Genomic DNA, 14,396 nt, shown 5'->3' on the forward strand with positions numbered 1-14,396 from the left:
TGCTGCAAATACTTTTTGAGCAATAACCAAGTTTGAAAATTTTACCAGGATGGGGGCAATTTTCACATTCTCAGTTTGAGTAGCAGGCTGACGGAATCGATTAGCCTTTAAGAGGTCCATTTTTTTGAAATCTTGCAAGCCCATTATTTTTGTTATCACTTCAATAAGATTATCCATCAATTCCACATTGGGGTTTGGTTTCACACCGTAGAAAATTAGGGTGTCAAGTAAGGTATCCTGCTCAAGTTGGTCAACCCTATCCTCTATTATAGAAATTTTATTTTCAAGCAAGTTCACAGCTTTATAAAGTCTTTGAAGGGTTGATTCAATTTTTTCAAATTTAGCATTATATTCAAGGGAAATAGAATTATAAACTTCGTTCACAATATCTTCACTGATAATTTCAGAAGCTCGGCAATCTTTCATTGTGTCTGATACGACACGAGAAATGTCATTCATTAGGTTGGACTTAGTGTTCATTAGTTCCTCTTGAGTTTCATTTATTATTTCCTTTAAAGTTGATGCTGCTGCGGAAGTCGGAGTTGACGGTGCTAGGCTGGATTTTACTTTAGTTTTTTTGGGTAGAGACAAGTAAGCTTTACTCTTAGTCTTGAAAATATCAGGGAATAGGCGCTGCTCTTCAAAAGCTTATTTACATCTTTATCTGTCCTTGTACAGGCTTCTTTAAAGTGCTCATTCCAGTTGAGGATATGAGCTTCAGCTATAAAATGCTCAGAGTGGGTACCGTAGCAAAAGACTAGGTATCTAGCTTGATTTTTCTGGTCTGTGGTGGTTTTAATAACTACTGATGGCCATAAGGGGTATCCCTGAAAAGAAGCTAGGACAAGATCGAACTCTTTGTATGTTGCCATTATACAATCTGCAGATACGAGGGGGGGGGGGGCCCAACAGGGAACAAAATTCAACTACTAAATGTTCCAATCTTCCACCCCAAAGTACTCACGCTTGTAATATGTGCTTAGTTCCTTACACAATTTCAACAAATTTCAGCAAGAACTATATCCGATTCAATTGAAAACTTGTTTAGCTCTTCACTCCTTGAACTCTAACAATGAACTCTCCAGAGGGTTATGGACTCTCTGGTTTAAATTAAGTAGCTTTTTTCTTAATTGATTGGCTTTTCTGCAGTTAAGTTTCAGGATACTGTTAATCTACAACTCTATACATGCTGAAAAAAGCCCGTTCACTCTAGGCATTCAAATATTAGACTGAAAGTTCCCAGCACTTCACATCATCTCATACATCAAAATTTCAAAAAAAAAAAAAAAAAAAAAAAAAAATACAATTTATTCTAAAAATGTCGACGGTGATCTATGGACGTGCTATATATAGAAGAATATGAAAACATAGACCTGCGCAGCTGTGTTGGCCTCAGGCGGCTTGGTGCTGCAGTGAGTTCTCAGAAGTAGATATTACAATTTGGTTTATTACATATAATGTGACAAACTTGAAACCAGACTGCTATTAGATATAAAAAAAGGTAAATCAAATATCCTTCAGTATTTCTGAAATAGACTAAAAAAAACCTTAAAAACCCACCAAAAATTCGGGTAAAGCATATATTAAATACAGAACCTAACCTAGATACCTTTTTTGTCCCTTCAACCCCAAAAAACTAAAGTTTAAATCTTTGTCACAGAGTGAGCAATACTTCACTAGGCAACGAAAACCTATTTTTGATACAGCATCTTTGACATTTCGATGCGGTCTTTCTCGCGTGTTTATCGGATTCTAAATAAGTACCAAATAATTTATTGTTCAATGAACTTTAATCGTCGTCACAAGGTATTATTATTTCATTTACATTATTTTACGGTAAACCATCGCTTTTCGGGTAATATCAATCAAATCAATCAATTCAATCAAACGTATACTGTCAACCAAAGTATAAATACATACAACAAGTACTGACAAAACCTATCCTCTCTACACAAAAAAAGTGACCCTTTGTCCGCGTCTCCGGAGACGATTCCATGCCTATGCGAACCTGGGGGATAATAGCCTAAGTTCCGTAAGTGATTATACTTGTTCCGTAAAAGCTGTATTAAATTTAATTTATTGGCTCGGAGCGATTAAGTAGTACAACATTTCTCCTCTAGAGGCGCTGAGGTACGCAGGGTCACTTTTGGAGAGTTTTGTCAGTATTTGTTCAATATGTGTTTATACTTTGCTGTCAACCGATGAAAAGGAATGGGAAAGATTTACACACCCTAAGGAAAAATAAGAAATTGTCAATGGCCTACTGCAGTCAGAGGATGAGTTTCTAAGGTCTAAAAAAACCCTTCTTTTCCTCAAAATATGCAAAATAAACTAAATATACAAATATTTTTAACATTGAATACAGTTCTTATAATTCAGCACAGTAAAAACTATGTTTAGTACTCCCAAAAAATATTACTTGTATTAAAACAAAACAGTTATTTGCGAAAATATGATTTATGCCAAAATCAGTTTGCGCTTTACAAATAAAAAATAAATAATTGTTTCAAAATATTATTTAGACATTGATAACCAAAAATTTGTTTGCTATTCTCTGGTATGAAAATTTAAGGTGCATGTTATTTTCAAATATAGAGATTTTTATGGAATGACCCTTTTGTTGTACAATGTTTCCAACCAAACATCATTTTATTGTTTGTTTTTAATCTTTTTGACATGTTCAGATTTTTCTGACCAATTACAAAATTTAGCAAATAATGAATGTTTTAAACAAAGCAATGGACAAGACAAAAAAAGCAACAAACTTTAAATTAAGAAATTCGAATATTTCGACTTTACGTCCGGAAGCCTTTATCAACGAAAAAAACAACAACAAAAAACAAAATGACTTATGCTAAATTAAACGAAACATATAAAGAAAAGAAAATAAAGAAACAGAAGCAAAAAACAAAACTCTCATCTCAATAACTTCCAATGCCACCATGTAAATAGCCCAAACTTGCACGACAGAAATTGCATAGTGATATTGAAAGTTGTTAAGATATTTCAAACCCCAACGGCACTAGAGACAACCTAATTTATCATTCTGTTGTGCGTATTCGTGCGATTTGCATAGTAATTATTGGGAGTAATTAAGATGTGAATTTTGTTTATTGTTTTTTATTTTCAGTTTCGTTATTTATTTTGTCTATTTTTTTTCCGTTTATAAAGGCTTCAGGATGTGAAGTTGAAATATTTGGATTTCTTTATTATTTAAAGTTTGTTGATTTTTTTGATTGTTTAAAATATTTTACCCGTTTCACTATATTTTCATTTGTTAAATTCGGTAAATGGAAACGAAGTGTGGTCAAAGAAAGTATTTTCTGACCAATCATGATATTTGCGTTTTTTGGTTTTGTGTTTGTTATTTTGAATCTAAAGTGCAAATTTGCCTTACCTGGACTTGTGATAGGTATTTTTAGGAAGCAAATATTATCTTATCTTTTAAATACTTCGACACTGAGGCTTCAAAATATATAAGAAATTGACTTGTTAAGGTTTAAATTTGAGGCCCAATAATAAAAAAAAAGAAAGAAAAAAAAGACAACATATGTCCTACTCATAATTTAACTTAACTTAGGCAACTTAAATTCCGGTCAATATGGGAGTAAAAAAAAAGAAGAAATAATTGGCTCCAAAATATTATTTAGCATTCGATGACAAAAAATTCTTCGCCATTTTTGGATACCAAAATTTATGTTACATATTTTATTATGGTTATAGCACCAGCTGCAACCTAGTAAAGAGCGAACTACAACCCATACTAACTGAATTTAAAAGCTCGTTTTGATGGAAAAGTGTCACGTGATAATTTTTTTTCGTTTAATGGTGATTCATAAATGATAATAATTATATACGTTTATTTTAATAGTAAAAGTTTATTGTGAAACTAAATTTTCGAGAATTTTGAAAAATTTGCAAATTGCGACGGACCAAAAGAAAAGTACACTAATTGAAATAACAAAGGTCGAAAAACCTGAAGGGGAAGGTTTGAACCCCCTCTTGAAAACAAGGATAATCATTTTTTTGTATGGGTAGCAGTGAAATGATAGAATGACTTGTGCTTTTTCCCACCTATGTATTTTTACGAAATAAGATTGTTACTGTATAATCTTTAAAACACTTTGGCACTAAAGCTTCAAAATAAATCATAAATAAATTAGAAAATTTTGACCACTTGAAAAGGAAAAGAAATAGCGTATCATTCATGCTTACCTTGATTTGGGGGGCTTCGAAGTCCAGTTGACACAGGCGCACCCCCAAAAATTGCTTGTGTTGTGCGAGGCTCTTCATATGCTGAGCATGATAAAAGAGAGGCGTTGTCGTCATAAGCACACCCTCTTCCCGTTGTCAAAACTCTGTATGAATGGTCACCTTGAGTAACTACAAAAATCTGTCGACAAAATTAAATAAATAATATATAATCACAGTTTGTTTGATCCTTTAATTAGCATAGTAAAAGTTAAATTAATAAATAATATGATTACATTATGGATACATGTAATTGAATTGCATAAATCAAAAAAATTATAAGTTAAAAAAATCAGGTTTAAAATTAAATTAAAAGAAAATAATTATATAATTAAACTAACATAAAAATTCGATTAGAAATTGAAAATTTTTAAAAAGGTCAAATAAGTAAGATATATTTAATAATAATCTATGTTTGATTCTTTAATCATAACGTAAATAGCAGAGTAAAAAAAAGATAGATCCACAAAAAGAGAAATTAAACAGAGCAAAATAGAAATTATTTGATTCCGAAAAATCTGCAAACGATCGTATCAGACAAACATGCACAAATTTATTTAAAGGTAGGGGAGGGGTTAAGGGTGGTTGGAAAATTTTTCACCACATAAAAAACAGTTAAACAATACCAAACATAAAAATATGTCGCGACATTACACGGGGATGAGGCCTCCTCCCTCTCTATATGTGCCTGGATTCCATGATTAACAGGCAGAAAAGAAGAAGGCAATTAGTATTCGTATAGTTTGAAAGCTTTATAGCAAATTATTACTACTACTGCAAATATTACTATAACTACTATCTACTCTGACAGTTTAAATGCATAAGTTTAGATTGAAGCAAAGTAACGTGTTTACAACATTAAATTCAAGAGTGCCACGAAAGTGAATACTAAATTACAAACACATTCCTGGTTTTCCCAGTTTGACAACTTGTCTTGGCGCTTTTGACAACATAAAAGCTGGTCATTCACTGGTCTTGACAACTTCCAAATTGCCTACAGTGAAGATGACCATCTTTTTTAAGAAGTAATTCAAAAAAAGTTCTCCAAAATTTTTTAAAAAAGAAAAGCAAAGTGCCACTGAAGACGGAAATTAGTATTGGTAGTATACTCTGGAAGTTTTCTAGTAAAAATTTTATACAAGTCAATCGTGGCTTGGAAAGGTTAAAACCGGGAAAATGAATACAAAAGTTTAGATGAACGTAAAGTTGCGTGTTTACAACGTTAAATTTAAGAGTGCCACGAGAGTGAATGCTAAATTACAAACACATGCCTGGTTTCCGAGCTTGACAGCTGATCTTGGCGCTTTTGAGAGCTTGAAAGCTGGTCATTTGCTGGTCTTGACACTTTTCATTGGCTACACCCAAGATAACAATCCTTTTTAAGAATTAATTAAAAGGATATCCTCCATTTTTTTTCAAAGAAAGGTAAAGAGCCATATTAAAGCGAGTAGAAATAAATTCGTATAATAATTAAACTTGAAACGAACAGAAATTACAGTCAATGAATAAATAAAAATAAAAAGGAACAGAACAGAAAAATAAAAAGGAAACCAAAGACAAAGACAGCAGATACTACAATAGACGAACGAATAAATCCGAAAACGAACAGAAACTACCACAAAGAGGAGCAGGGCTACAGTCCCTAGACCCTAGACCTTCTAAAGGTCAGGGCATCACTGGCCTTTCACCAACAAAATTTACATTTGGATCAGCGCATTTTTTTACTGGTCAAACTTCATCAAAAACAGTATAACAAAATAAAATAAACAGGCGAATCTAGGATTAAAAATAAAAGTTACTGTCAATAGGAGAGGTGATAGCACCCCCCAAGAAATCTTCTAGAAGGCTTGGGTGCAAGGCCGTACCCAGGGGGGATTAGGGGCTGTGAAACTTGTGATGGTTTATCATTTTTCTTTTGTTATTTTCACGTCGTGATATTTATTTTTTGAGATTGTAGTTCGTAAGATTGTGACTTGAAAAAGGCTAATTACCTGTTTTGGCGGAGAGCCGAGATATAAGCTAGTTTCGTTTTGAATGAATTTTTTTTCGTATGAAATGGTCAGACCTTTCCTGAACTTTGTAGAATAAAAACCCCTGTTTGAAAATCTTTGCACTTTGTGAATTTAGACAGCGATAAGGGTTTCTGATTGAAACCAACTTTAGAACTTGGGTTCTGATTATTGGTTGTTGTGGTAAAAGTTGCCACCCCCCCGAAATGTTTGTCTGACTCGTAAAAACGAAACAAAAATGGATATAAACAAATTTTTTTTTTTATTTTGTGTAAATCCCCCCCCCCCCCAAAAAAAAAATCCTTCAGTGAAACACCACCCGAAAAAATACTGGGTACGACCCTGCTTGGGTGTGATTTACACTTTACAAAAAATGTGTATTTTTTTTATCCTAGCCTAAGAAAAAAATCCCTAAAATTTTAAATTTTTTTTAGAAAAACTGTTTATATAATTGCATTTGCAACTTTCAATTTAATTTTACTAATTTGAAACGGCACTTAAAAAAAAAAAAAAAACTCCTTATGATTCTATTTGGTGCAAAGAAATAGATAATTGACACCTAAATGAAACATTTAAATTAACATTGGTAATTTTTGAAGCAAATTTATCCCCTTTGGACCCGAAACACAGCATTAATCCACAAATACAAGACAGCCGACCCAGCAGTAGCTCTGTCAAAGCTTATTTTGAAACACAACCACAAAAATCAATTTTCACCCGTGGCATTCCCTTCTTATACAGTGATGTTAAGGTTGTATCTATGGGACGGTCGTTCAATGTTTAAAAGGTGATTCTTATTGATTATTCTGATAAACGTTGTGATATCTTTTTTTCCGTCGCTGTGTACTTTCTGTATTGTTTGAAGGTTTAGGCATAAATAAATAAATACATTTTCAAACGAATCACCAAAAAAAAAAAAAAAAAAAAAACAAAAAAATCGAATTTCCACAATTAAGTCAAACAGCCAAATTATTCCTTCAAAATTTGTTTTCCGCATCAAGATCAACTTGGTTCAGTCTACTTAGTCTGAAAACATTATTCTAATCGGAAAAATGGCCTATTTTGGAGTGTTTAAAATCAATACAGCCTCGTTGGTTTTCAAATATTTTTTGCAATTACGTTTGTTTTTTACCCAAGCAGCTGAGCGCAATTTACAATGGTTTTGAAACCTGCTGCGAATGCCTCCACATCTACCCACAAAGACAATCTACAACTTCCATCCTATAGAGGCCAGTTGGTAGCGACCCAACGGCCAACCAAAGAAGCGATGGTCAGACAACCTGTCCGAGCTCCTGATGAAGGCAAACATCAGACTGAGCGAAAAACTCGAAACGAAGTGGATGGAAGAGACAGACGGCATCTCTGCGCCAAGCAGCGCCTGGCAGGAGATATTAGTCAAGTAAGTAAGACAAGTCAAATCTTGTTTTGCCCAGTAGTCTCCAAGTCGACTGGAGACAAAACAGTTGGGCGTTACGAACTTGTTGCCTATTGGAGACGAAACAAACTAAGAATCTTTTCGTGAATCACGAATCGATTCACCCAAAATTAGTTTTAAAAATTGTCTTTTTAAATTACGTTTGCTTTCTCTAAATAAAATTCTATCTGATGTACTTACTGTATTATTATTTTATTGAGTTTTAAAACTACTTAAAACTTAAAGAGCCAGGGATGACTTCAGTTTCGCATCAAAAATAAATTCAAATTACCGTAGTTTGAGCATATGCCATTTTTGCACCAATGGAGAAAAGTAAAACTTTTATTTAAGTAAAACTAATCTATACTATATAGATAATTACCTGTCTGTGGCTTTCCAAATCTACGATGGGAAAGTATGTCAGCCCTTTTGGGCCTTAGCTGGCACGGCACATTTTTTTTACATTATTTTCCATTTGGCCATAAGGAATTACGACTAAAAGTTTCAAACTGATCAAGGACAACACGCTCTTCAGCCCATTAACTGGCACTACAACACCCTCTCCCTTTCAATTTAGCCCAGCAACTACCATTGATAAATTTTAGCAAATCAAAAAAAGGTTTTGGCCCCCTCCTGTTTTGTAGAGACTGTGACCCTAGACTAGAATTTTTCTTTTATATTAGGATCCGACTGGCCCAATGACTTACGGTTTAAAAAAAAATTAAGCATTTTAAACAAAAATGCTTTTGAGACTAATCATTAAAGGGTAATGCAACTTACCTTCGTTTCATGAGGCACAGTAATAAAAGATTTTCTGTCAAAAGCATAGAGGAAGCCCCAAAGGGGGAAGAGAAACTTTGCAGTCATTATAATAGTCAGTATACTTGAATACACAATTTGAGAGTGGAAAAATATACCACTGCAGCTCAACTCGGATCCACCCACTGAAAATAAAGAACAATTTATTCTTATTAGATTATTCCTGGATATCTGAGAGCAGCTCAACTCGGATCCACCCACTGAAAATAAAGAACAATTTATTCTTATTAGATTATTCCTGGATATCTGCCAGATTAATTGCCATTAATTGGCAGATCAATCAAATGTGTAATAGGTTCATCATAAAGCAGTGAAAAAGACGGTAAATGTCTACTCTCACTTCACAAATACACATCTTGATAGTGGAAAATAAAAATAAACGAAAATAAAAGAATAAATAAAAAGAAAATAAAAAGAACTGACCGAATAAAAAGGAAGAATATTTTATTACTATTACATTTTTCGTGAAGATACGAGAGGTTCAATTGCCATATTCATCAAAAACCAAATGCAAAAACCAAAGTTAAGTAAGAGAGAAGACAGATATCCGACTTTGATTATAGAGTTAAGATTTTTTTTCCTTTATATGATTAAGTTGGTTTAAATTTTTTTTTAAAGAGTTAAATTTTTTTAATGATTATATTCACAAGTAAAAATTGGCTTGGGTGTAGAAATTGGTTTCCCTACATTTTATGATGGACTTGATCAAATTGGCTTCTAAAAATTTTCTTTAGCATTCAACGGCTAAAATATTTTGATCGCTCCGTACAGTAGAATGGAATACAAATATTCGCTAAAATAGCATAAGAGCATCACAGAAACTCCAAATATTCAAAGAAAGAATTTATAGAATATATACAAATACACAAACAGATATTATTAACATTAAAAATTGCATGTCGGCTCGAGTCTCTAAGTTCTCGGTGTTTTAAATCTTATATGCCCAGTCTAAAGATTATGAATTACACATTTGCGCTTTGGATTTGTCTAAAGCCTTCGATAGTATTTGCCATGCACAAATGTGGCATTCTTTGTCAGGGTTTGGAGTGAACCCTTCTGTCGTTCATGTACTTAAATTTGGGTATAATAATTCGTTTCTTCATTTAAAATCTGGTACAGGGTACTGCGGTAATATACCAGTTCAATCTGGAGTACGACAGGGTGGGGTGCTATCACCTTATCTATTTAATGCTTGCATTCAAAATGTGTTATTAGGAATCAAGTCTTCGTATTTTTATAATTTATCTGACGTGTCTTATATTGCGTATGTGGACGACCTGCTAGTTTTAAGCAGAACCAGGTCTATTTTGGCATTATCGGTGCAACGTATTTCTATGATGTTTCAGGATGTTGGTCTGTTTTTGAATGTTGATAAATGCGAATATTTAGTTTTCAATCCCAAATCATCAGCTCATAATTTGTCTTGTGGATCGTCAGTAATTCGCAATTTTACGAAATTACGGTGGTTAGAAATTAGTATTTGTTCTACACTCACTTTTTTGCGACTTAGAGTTCTGAGAGATGTTAAAGAAAAGTTGAAGATCGGATATGCGAAAATTGTACCTCACCGTGCAAAATATTCACGCCGAGCTATAGCTAAAATGTATTCTACATAGTGTGACCATTCTGTCTTCTTTCTAAGTGGAATGTATTCTTTATTGACTAAGAATCATTTGCGCCAGATCCTTTTCACTTATTTTAGATATTGCAAATTTTTACTGTGCCTTCCCACTTCATATACACGTTCTCAATAATACACGTATTATTGAGAAGTATAGTGCTACCGACATTATCCAATCGTTTGAATTGCTTAGTAATAATTTGACAAGAAATGCCTTTGTGTCCCTGGGCCCAGACCATAATATTATCCGTGTGTTTTTGTCAGTGATTGAGGTTTAAGTTATCTTTGTTTCTGTGTATTTGATTGATTTTTTCCCCCTTTTTAGTGTACTTTACTCCGCTTGTTTTGTATAGAAGTGGGTTATAAATAAATTATTATTATTATTATATTGGGAAGGGAGTGTGTGCAACTATGTTGGCCTCAGGCGGCTTGGTATTTTGATGATTTCTTAGTAGTAGTGGTGTTAGTGTTTGGAAAGGCCGAAGCATTTTCTTTGAAAGCAGAGAGGGTTGAATTTCGGGGTATTAATTCTTAGATTTGACGAAGGGATCCAGCCCAAATTGTGAATTTAAGACTCAATCGTATTTTTTGATACTGAAGTCCCCGTCAAAGGAAAAAAACACTCAAAACGTGGATTTAATCCGTTTGGTTTCTGAGCAAAGTACAGTATCCTTAAAAACTTGACATAGAACAAAACTCTTAAAAGATAATGCTCATTAGAAAAGCCATAAATATTTGAAAATACCAAGGACATCAAAATAACCCCCTCCCTTGGATCAATCTTGGGTGTATTTATACTTGAAAACTGTGACTTTTTAAGGTTTCTTTTTTATTATTTCAATATTATGAAGTGTTTAGGGCAGTACCAAGTTTTCGTCAGTGTTGCCACGTTGAATCGTGAAACTAAATAAGCAAAACTAATTAGTAGAATCTGACAGCTCTTTTGTTCATGAAACTTCAAACACTAACGACCAGTTGATTTCAAAAGACAACTACACATTTAGAGTAAAGATACGCTTCTTAAGTTAGTTTTCGGTGTTTTTTTTTATTCATTTTCTTTTAATTTGGCGCTTGGTACTAACAAAAACCGAATAACTGTATATGGAGCAACAACGTTAGACCCCGGCGCCGCACCGGCAGATCGACCGAACGCCGCCGACGAGAGGCCTGGTCGACCGCCACCGAAGTGTCCGCTACTCCGCCGGCGCGCCGGCAAAGGCGGCGACGTTCGGCTGACTTTAAATTAATTTTGCGGAAATTCTTTATTGCGTCAACCGCAAAGTCGGAGCTTTTCTTTCTCGTGTGGTTTAGTATTTCGATTTTTCTGATTAGAAGTCAAGCAGGGCTTGCACTATCCCCGGATTTTCCGGTATTTCCCCGAAAGTCAATTCGTCACCCCGAAAAAAAATTTGGTTCCCCGAATCCCCAAAAACCACGCAATCCCGGTGCCACCCCTAGCGATTTATCACCAGTGACTTTCCCTGCCAAATATTACTTTGCATACCATAATTCTTCACTACTCTCTTGTTCGTCAATTTTCGTCTCTTTTGTTACTTTGCATAAAAACCAGATAGATGCAATATGCAATTGCAAATATTGCAATATACACAGTTCTTCATATATTGAAAAAAAGCATCGTCTTTATGAAATGAGTTTAAATCATTTCGAATGCAGTTTCCCAATTGCTATTTCTTACATCATTCGTAGTCAAGAATTTTATTTTCAAGTTGGATAGAATTATAGAGCGCATTCGCTCCTATACAGCTTCAGCCTTCAGTTGGATTTTGAAATTGATAGCCGACAGATTGTTTCTACAGCTGAATTGTAAGTTTGCAGAATTTTTTTATCTTTTGCTATTTTTAGATAATATTTTCTTAATGTTTAATATTCAATTGTTGAACGCCTGGTAGATTAAAGAAAGTACAATCTTCTTTCTGCAAATTTTTTACCCCCCCCCCCCCAAAAAAAAAACCTTCTATTGAGACAAAATTTTGCTATAGATTATTTAATTAAAGACTGAAACGTAAGTTACCCCAAAAATATGATACATAAAAAAATTGTAAATTATTGCCTATATGGGGGGGGGGATAGGGGGCTATCATTTTTGAATCATAATGCCTAATTTTTTTTTATTGAAAGCAGGGATACCAAAAAGATAATTATTTTTTTCCATTTAATGCGGAGGCGGAAGAAAATGATATCAAATTCCCTGGGAAACCATTGAAATGTTTTGATAGACCCAGGACCCCCGATTGGGACTTGTTCATTGTCTTGGGTATTTTGCGATTTCTCATAGGCTACTGGCCTATTTTGGCTTTTGTGTGTCCTCCCTTTTAATTAGATTCTTTGGATCTTATTGAATACCACGGAGAATGACTCAGTTTTACAATAATTTGAGGTGCATCTGAATAATTTCGACATTCTTGTTGTTGTCTTTGTACCCCTATACTCATACCCTCAATTTTTTTTCTTCAAGGAACACTAAGCTGTTTAACGTTATTTTGCGTGTTTGTTTGAACCATACAGTGACCTAGTTCATTATTAAGTAAATTATTTGTTTTATTTAAAGCAGAGACGGCATCCTATCAAGGTGGCATCCAGGGGGAGGGGGGTGATAGGGAGCTATCATATTTAAATGATAATACCTCAAATTTTTTTGTTTTGTTTTTTGAAATCAAGGATGCCAATGAGTTATTTTTTTTTATTTAAAGCAGAGACGGTATCATATCCAGAGGCGGGGCATAGGGAGTTATTATATTTAAGTGATAGTACCTTGATTTTTTTTTTATTGAAAGCAGGGATACCAAACAGATAATTATTTTTCTAATTTAAAGTGGAGAAGGAAGAAAATGATATCAAAGTCCCTGGAAGACCATTGAAATATTTTGAGAGACCTAAGGCCCCCCACCGGGACTTGTTCATTGTCTTGGGTATTTCTCAATTTATCATAGGCTACTGGGCTATTTTGGATTCTGTGTGTCCTCCCTTTTAATTAGATTCTTTGGATCTTATTGAATGCCACGGAGAATGACTCAGTTTTACAATAATTTGAGGTGCATCTGAATAATTTCGACATTCTTGTTGTTGTCTTTGTACCCCTATACTCATACCCTCAATTTTTTTTCTTCAAGGAACACTAAGCTGTTTAACGTTATTTTGCGTGTTTGTTTGAACCATACAGTGACCTAGTTCATTATTAAGTAAATTATTTGTTTTATTTAAAGCAGAGACGGCATCCTATCAAGGTGGTATCCAGAGGGGGGGGGGGGTAGGGAGCAATCATATTTAAATGATAATACCTCAAAGTTTTTTAGTTTTTTTTTAAGCAGGGATGCCAATAAGTTAATTTTTTTTTATTTAAAGCAGAGACGGTATCATATCCAGAGGCGGGGCATAGGGAGTTATTATATTTAAGTGATAGTACCTTGATTTTTTTTTTATTGAAAGCAGGGATGCCGAAAAGTTGAAACTAATACTACTACTACTAACAACTCACCGCAGCACCTAGCCGCCAGAGGCCAACACAGCTACGCACGCTCCTCCTCCATCCCAATCTATTCAAAGCCTCTCTTTTTACGCCCGCCCATGAAGTTCCCATTTCCTTTAAATCTTTCTTTATGACGTCCTCCCACTCCAGACGAGGACAACCTCCTTTCCGTTTAGCCCTAGACGGTTGGCCGAAAAGAAAACCTTTAAAGCAGTTGAAATGGGCGACTGATTATTTTTTTTTTTTTTTGCTCTTTTGGAAGAGCAAAAAAAAAAAAAATAATCAGTCGCCCATTTCAACTGCTTTAAAGGTGACAAAACAGGGCATTATGAAACAATTAAGGTTCTAAGTTCAAACTTATATTCAAAGTTTTTACCCAGATAACTGACGAATTTTGTGATACGGTATTTGAAGTTTAGTATGCAGTAATGCTCGATGAAAAAAACCCACTAATTTTGATAATTATTTATTTAGTTTCTACCAGGTTTTTACTTCTCTTGATGAATAATGAAGAAGACCTGTTTCCAGCCAGCGACTTGTGAAGTTTTGAACTCATGAATAGGCTCAAATCTGTTGTAAATTTAAGCTGTGATTGCAGAAAGACTGATGAAAACATTATCATTTGCGGTCAACATTGATCGCGCCGGCGGCGCGCCGCTGACATCTTACCGGCGGCACGCGTTTTTGGCCCCCCCGCCGCCGGTCTTCCCTCATCGGCGCAGCGCAGGGGTCTAAACAACGTATCCAGGATTTTTTTTTTCGGGGGTTACAAAAAAAGACATCAAGAAACGAACC

The 14,396-nt window shown here is 34.4% G+C and overlaps 1 protein-coding gene across 3 annotated transcripts in view; it reads right to left on the reverse strand.

Annotated features, from left to right (window-relative positions):
- Positions 1-14,396, reverse strand: part of LOC148941070 (uncharacterized) — a 54,026-nt gene that overhangs the window by 14,367 nt on the left and 25,263 nt on the right. For all 3 annotated transcript variants that reach the window (XM_089104918.1, XM_089104919.1, XM_089104920.1), the window contains exons 5-6: positions 8,455-8,618; positions 4,216-4,393 (exon numbers count right to left, since the gene is read on the reverse strand). In XM_089104918.1, the coding sequence (XP_088961044.1) occupies positions 4,216-4,393; positions 8,455-8,618 (342 nt within the window). The remainder of the gene's footprint in view (positions 1-4,215; positions 4,394-8,454; positions 8,619-14,396) is intronic.

The sequence above is a fragment of the Artemia sp. Qi Xiang Cuo genome, chromosome 19, assembly GCF_049724085.1.
Source record: "Artemia sp. Qi Xiang Cuo chromosome 19, ASM4972408v1, whole genome shotgun sequence".
NCBI lineage: Eukaryota > Metazoa > Arthropoda > Branchiopoda > Anostraca > Artemiidae > Artemia > Artemia sp. Qi Xiang Cuo.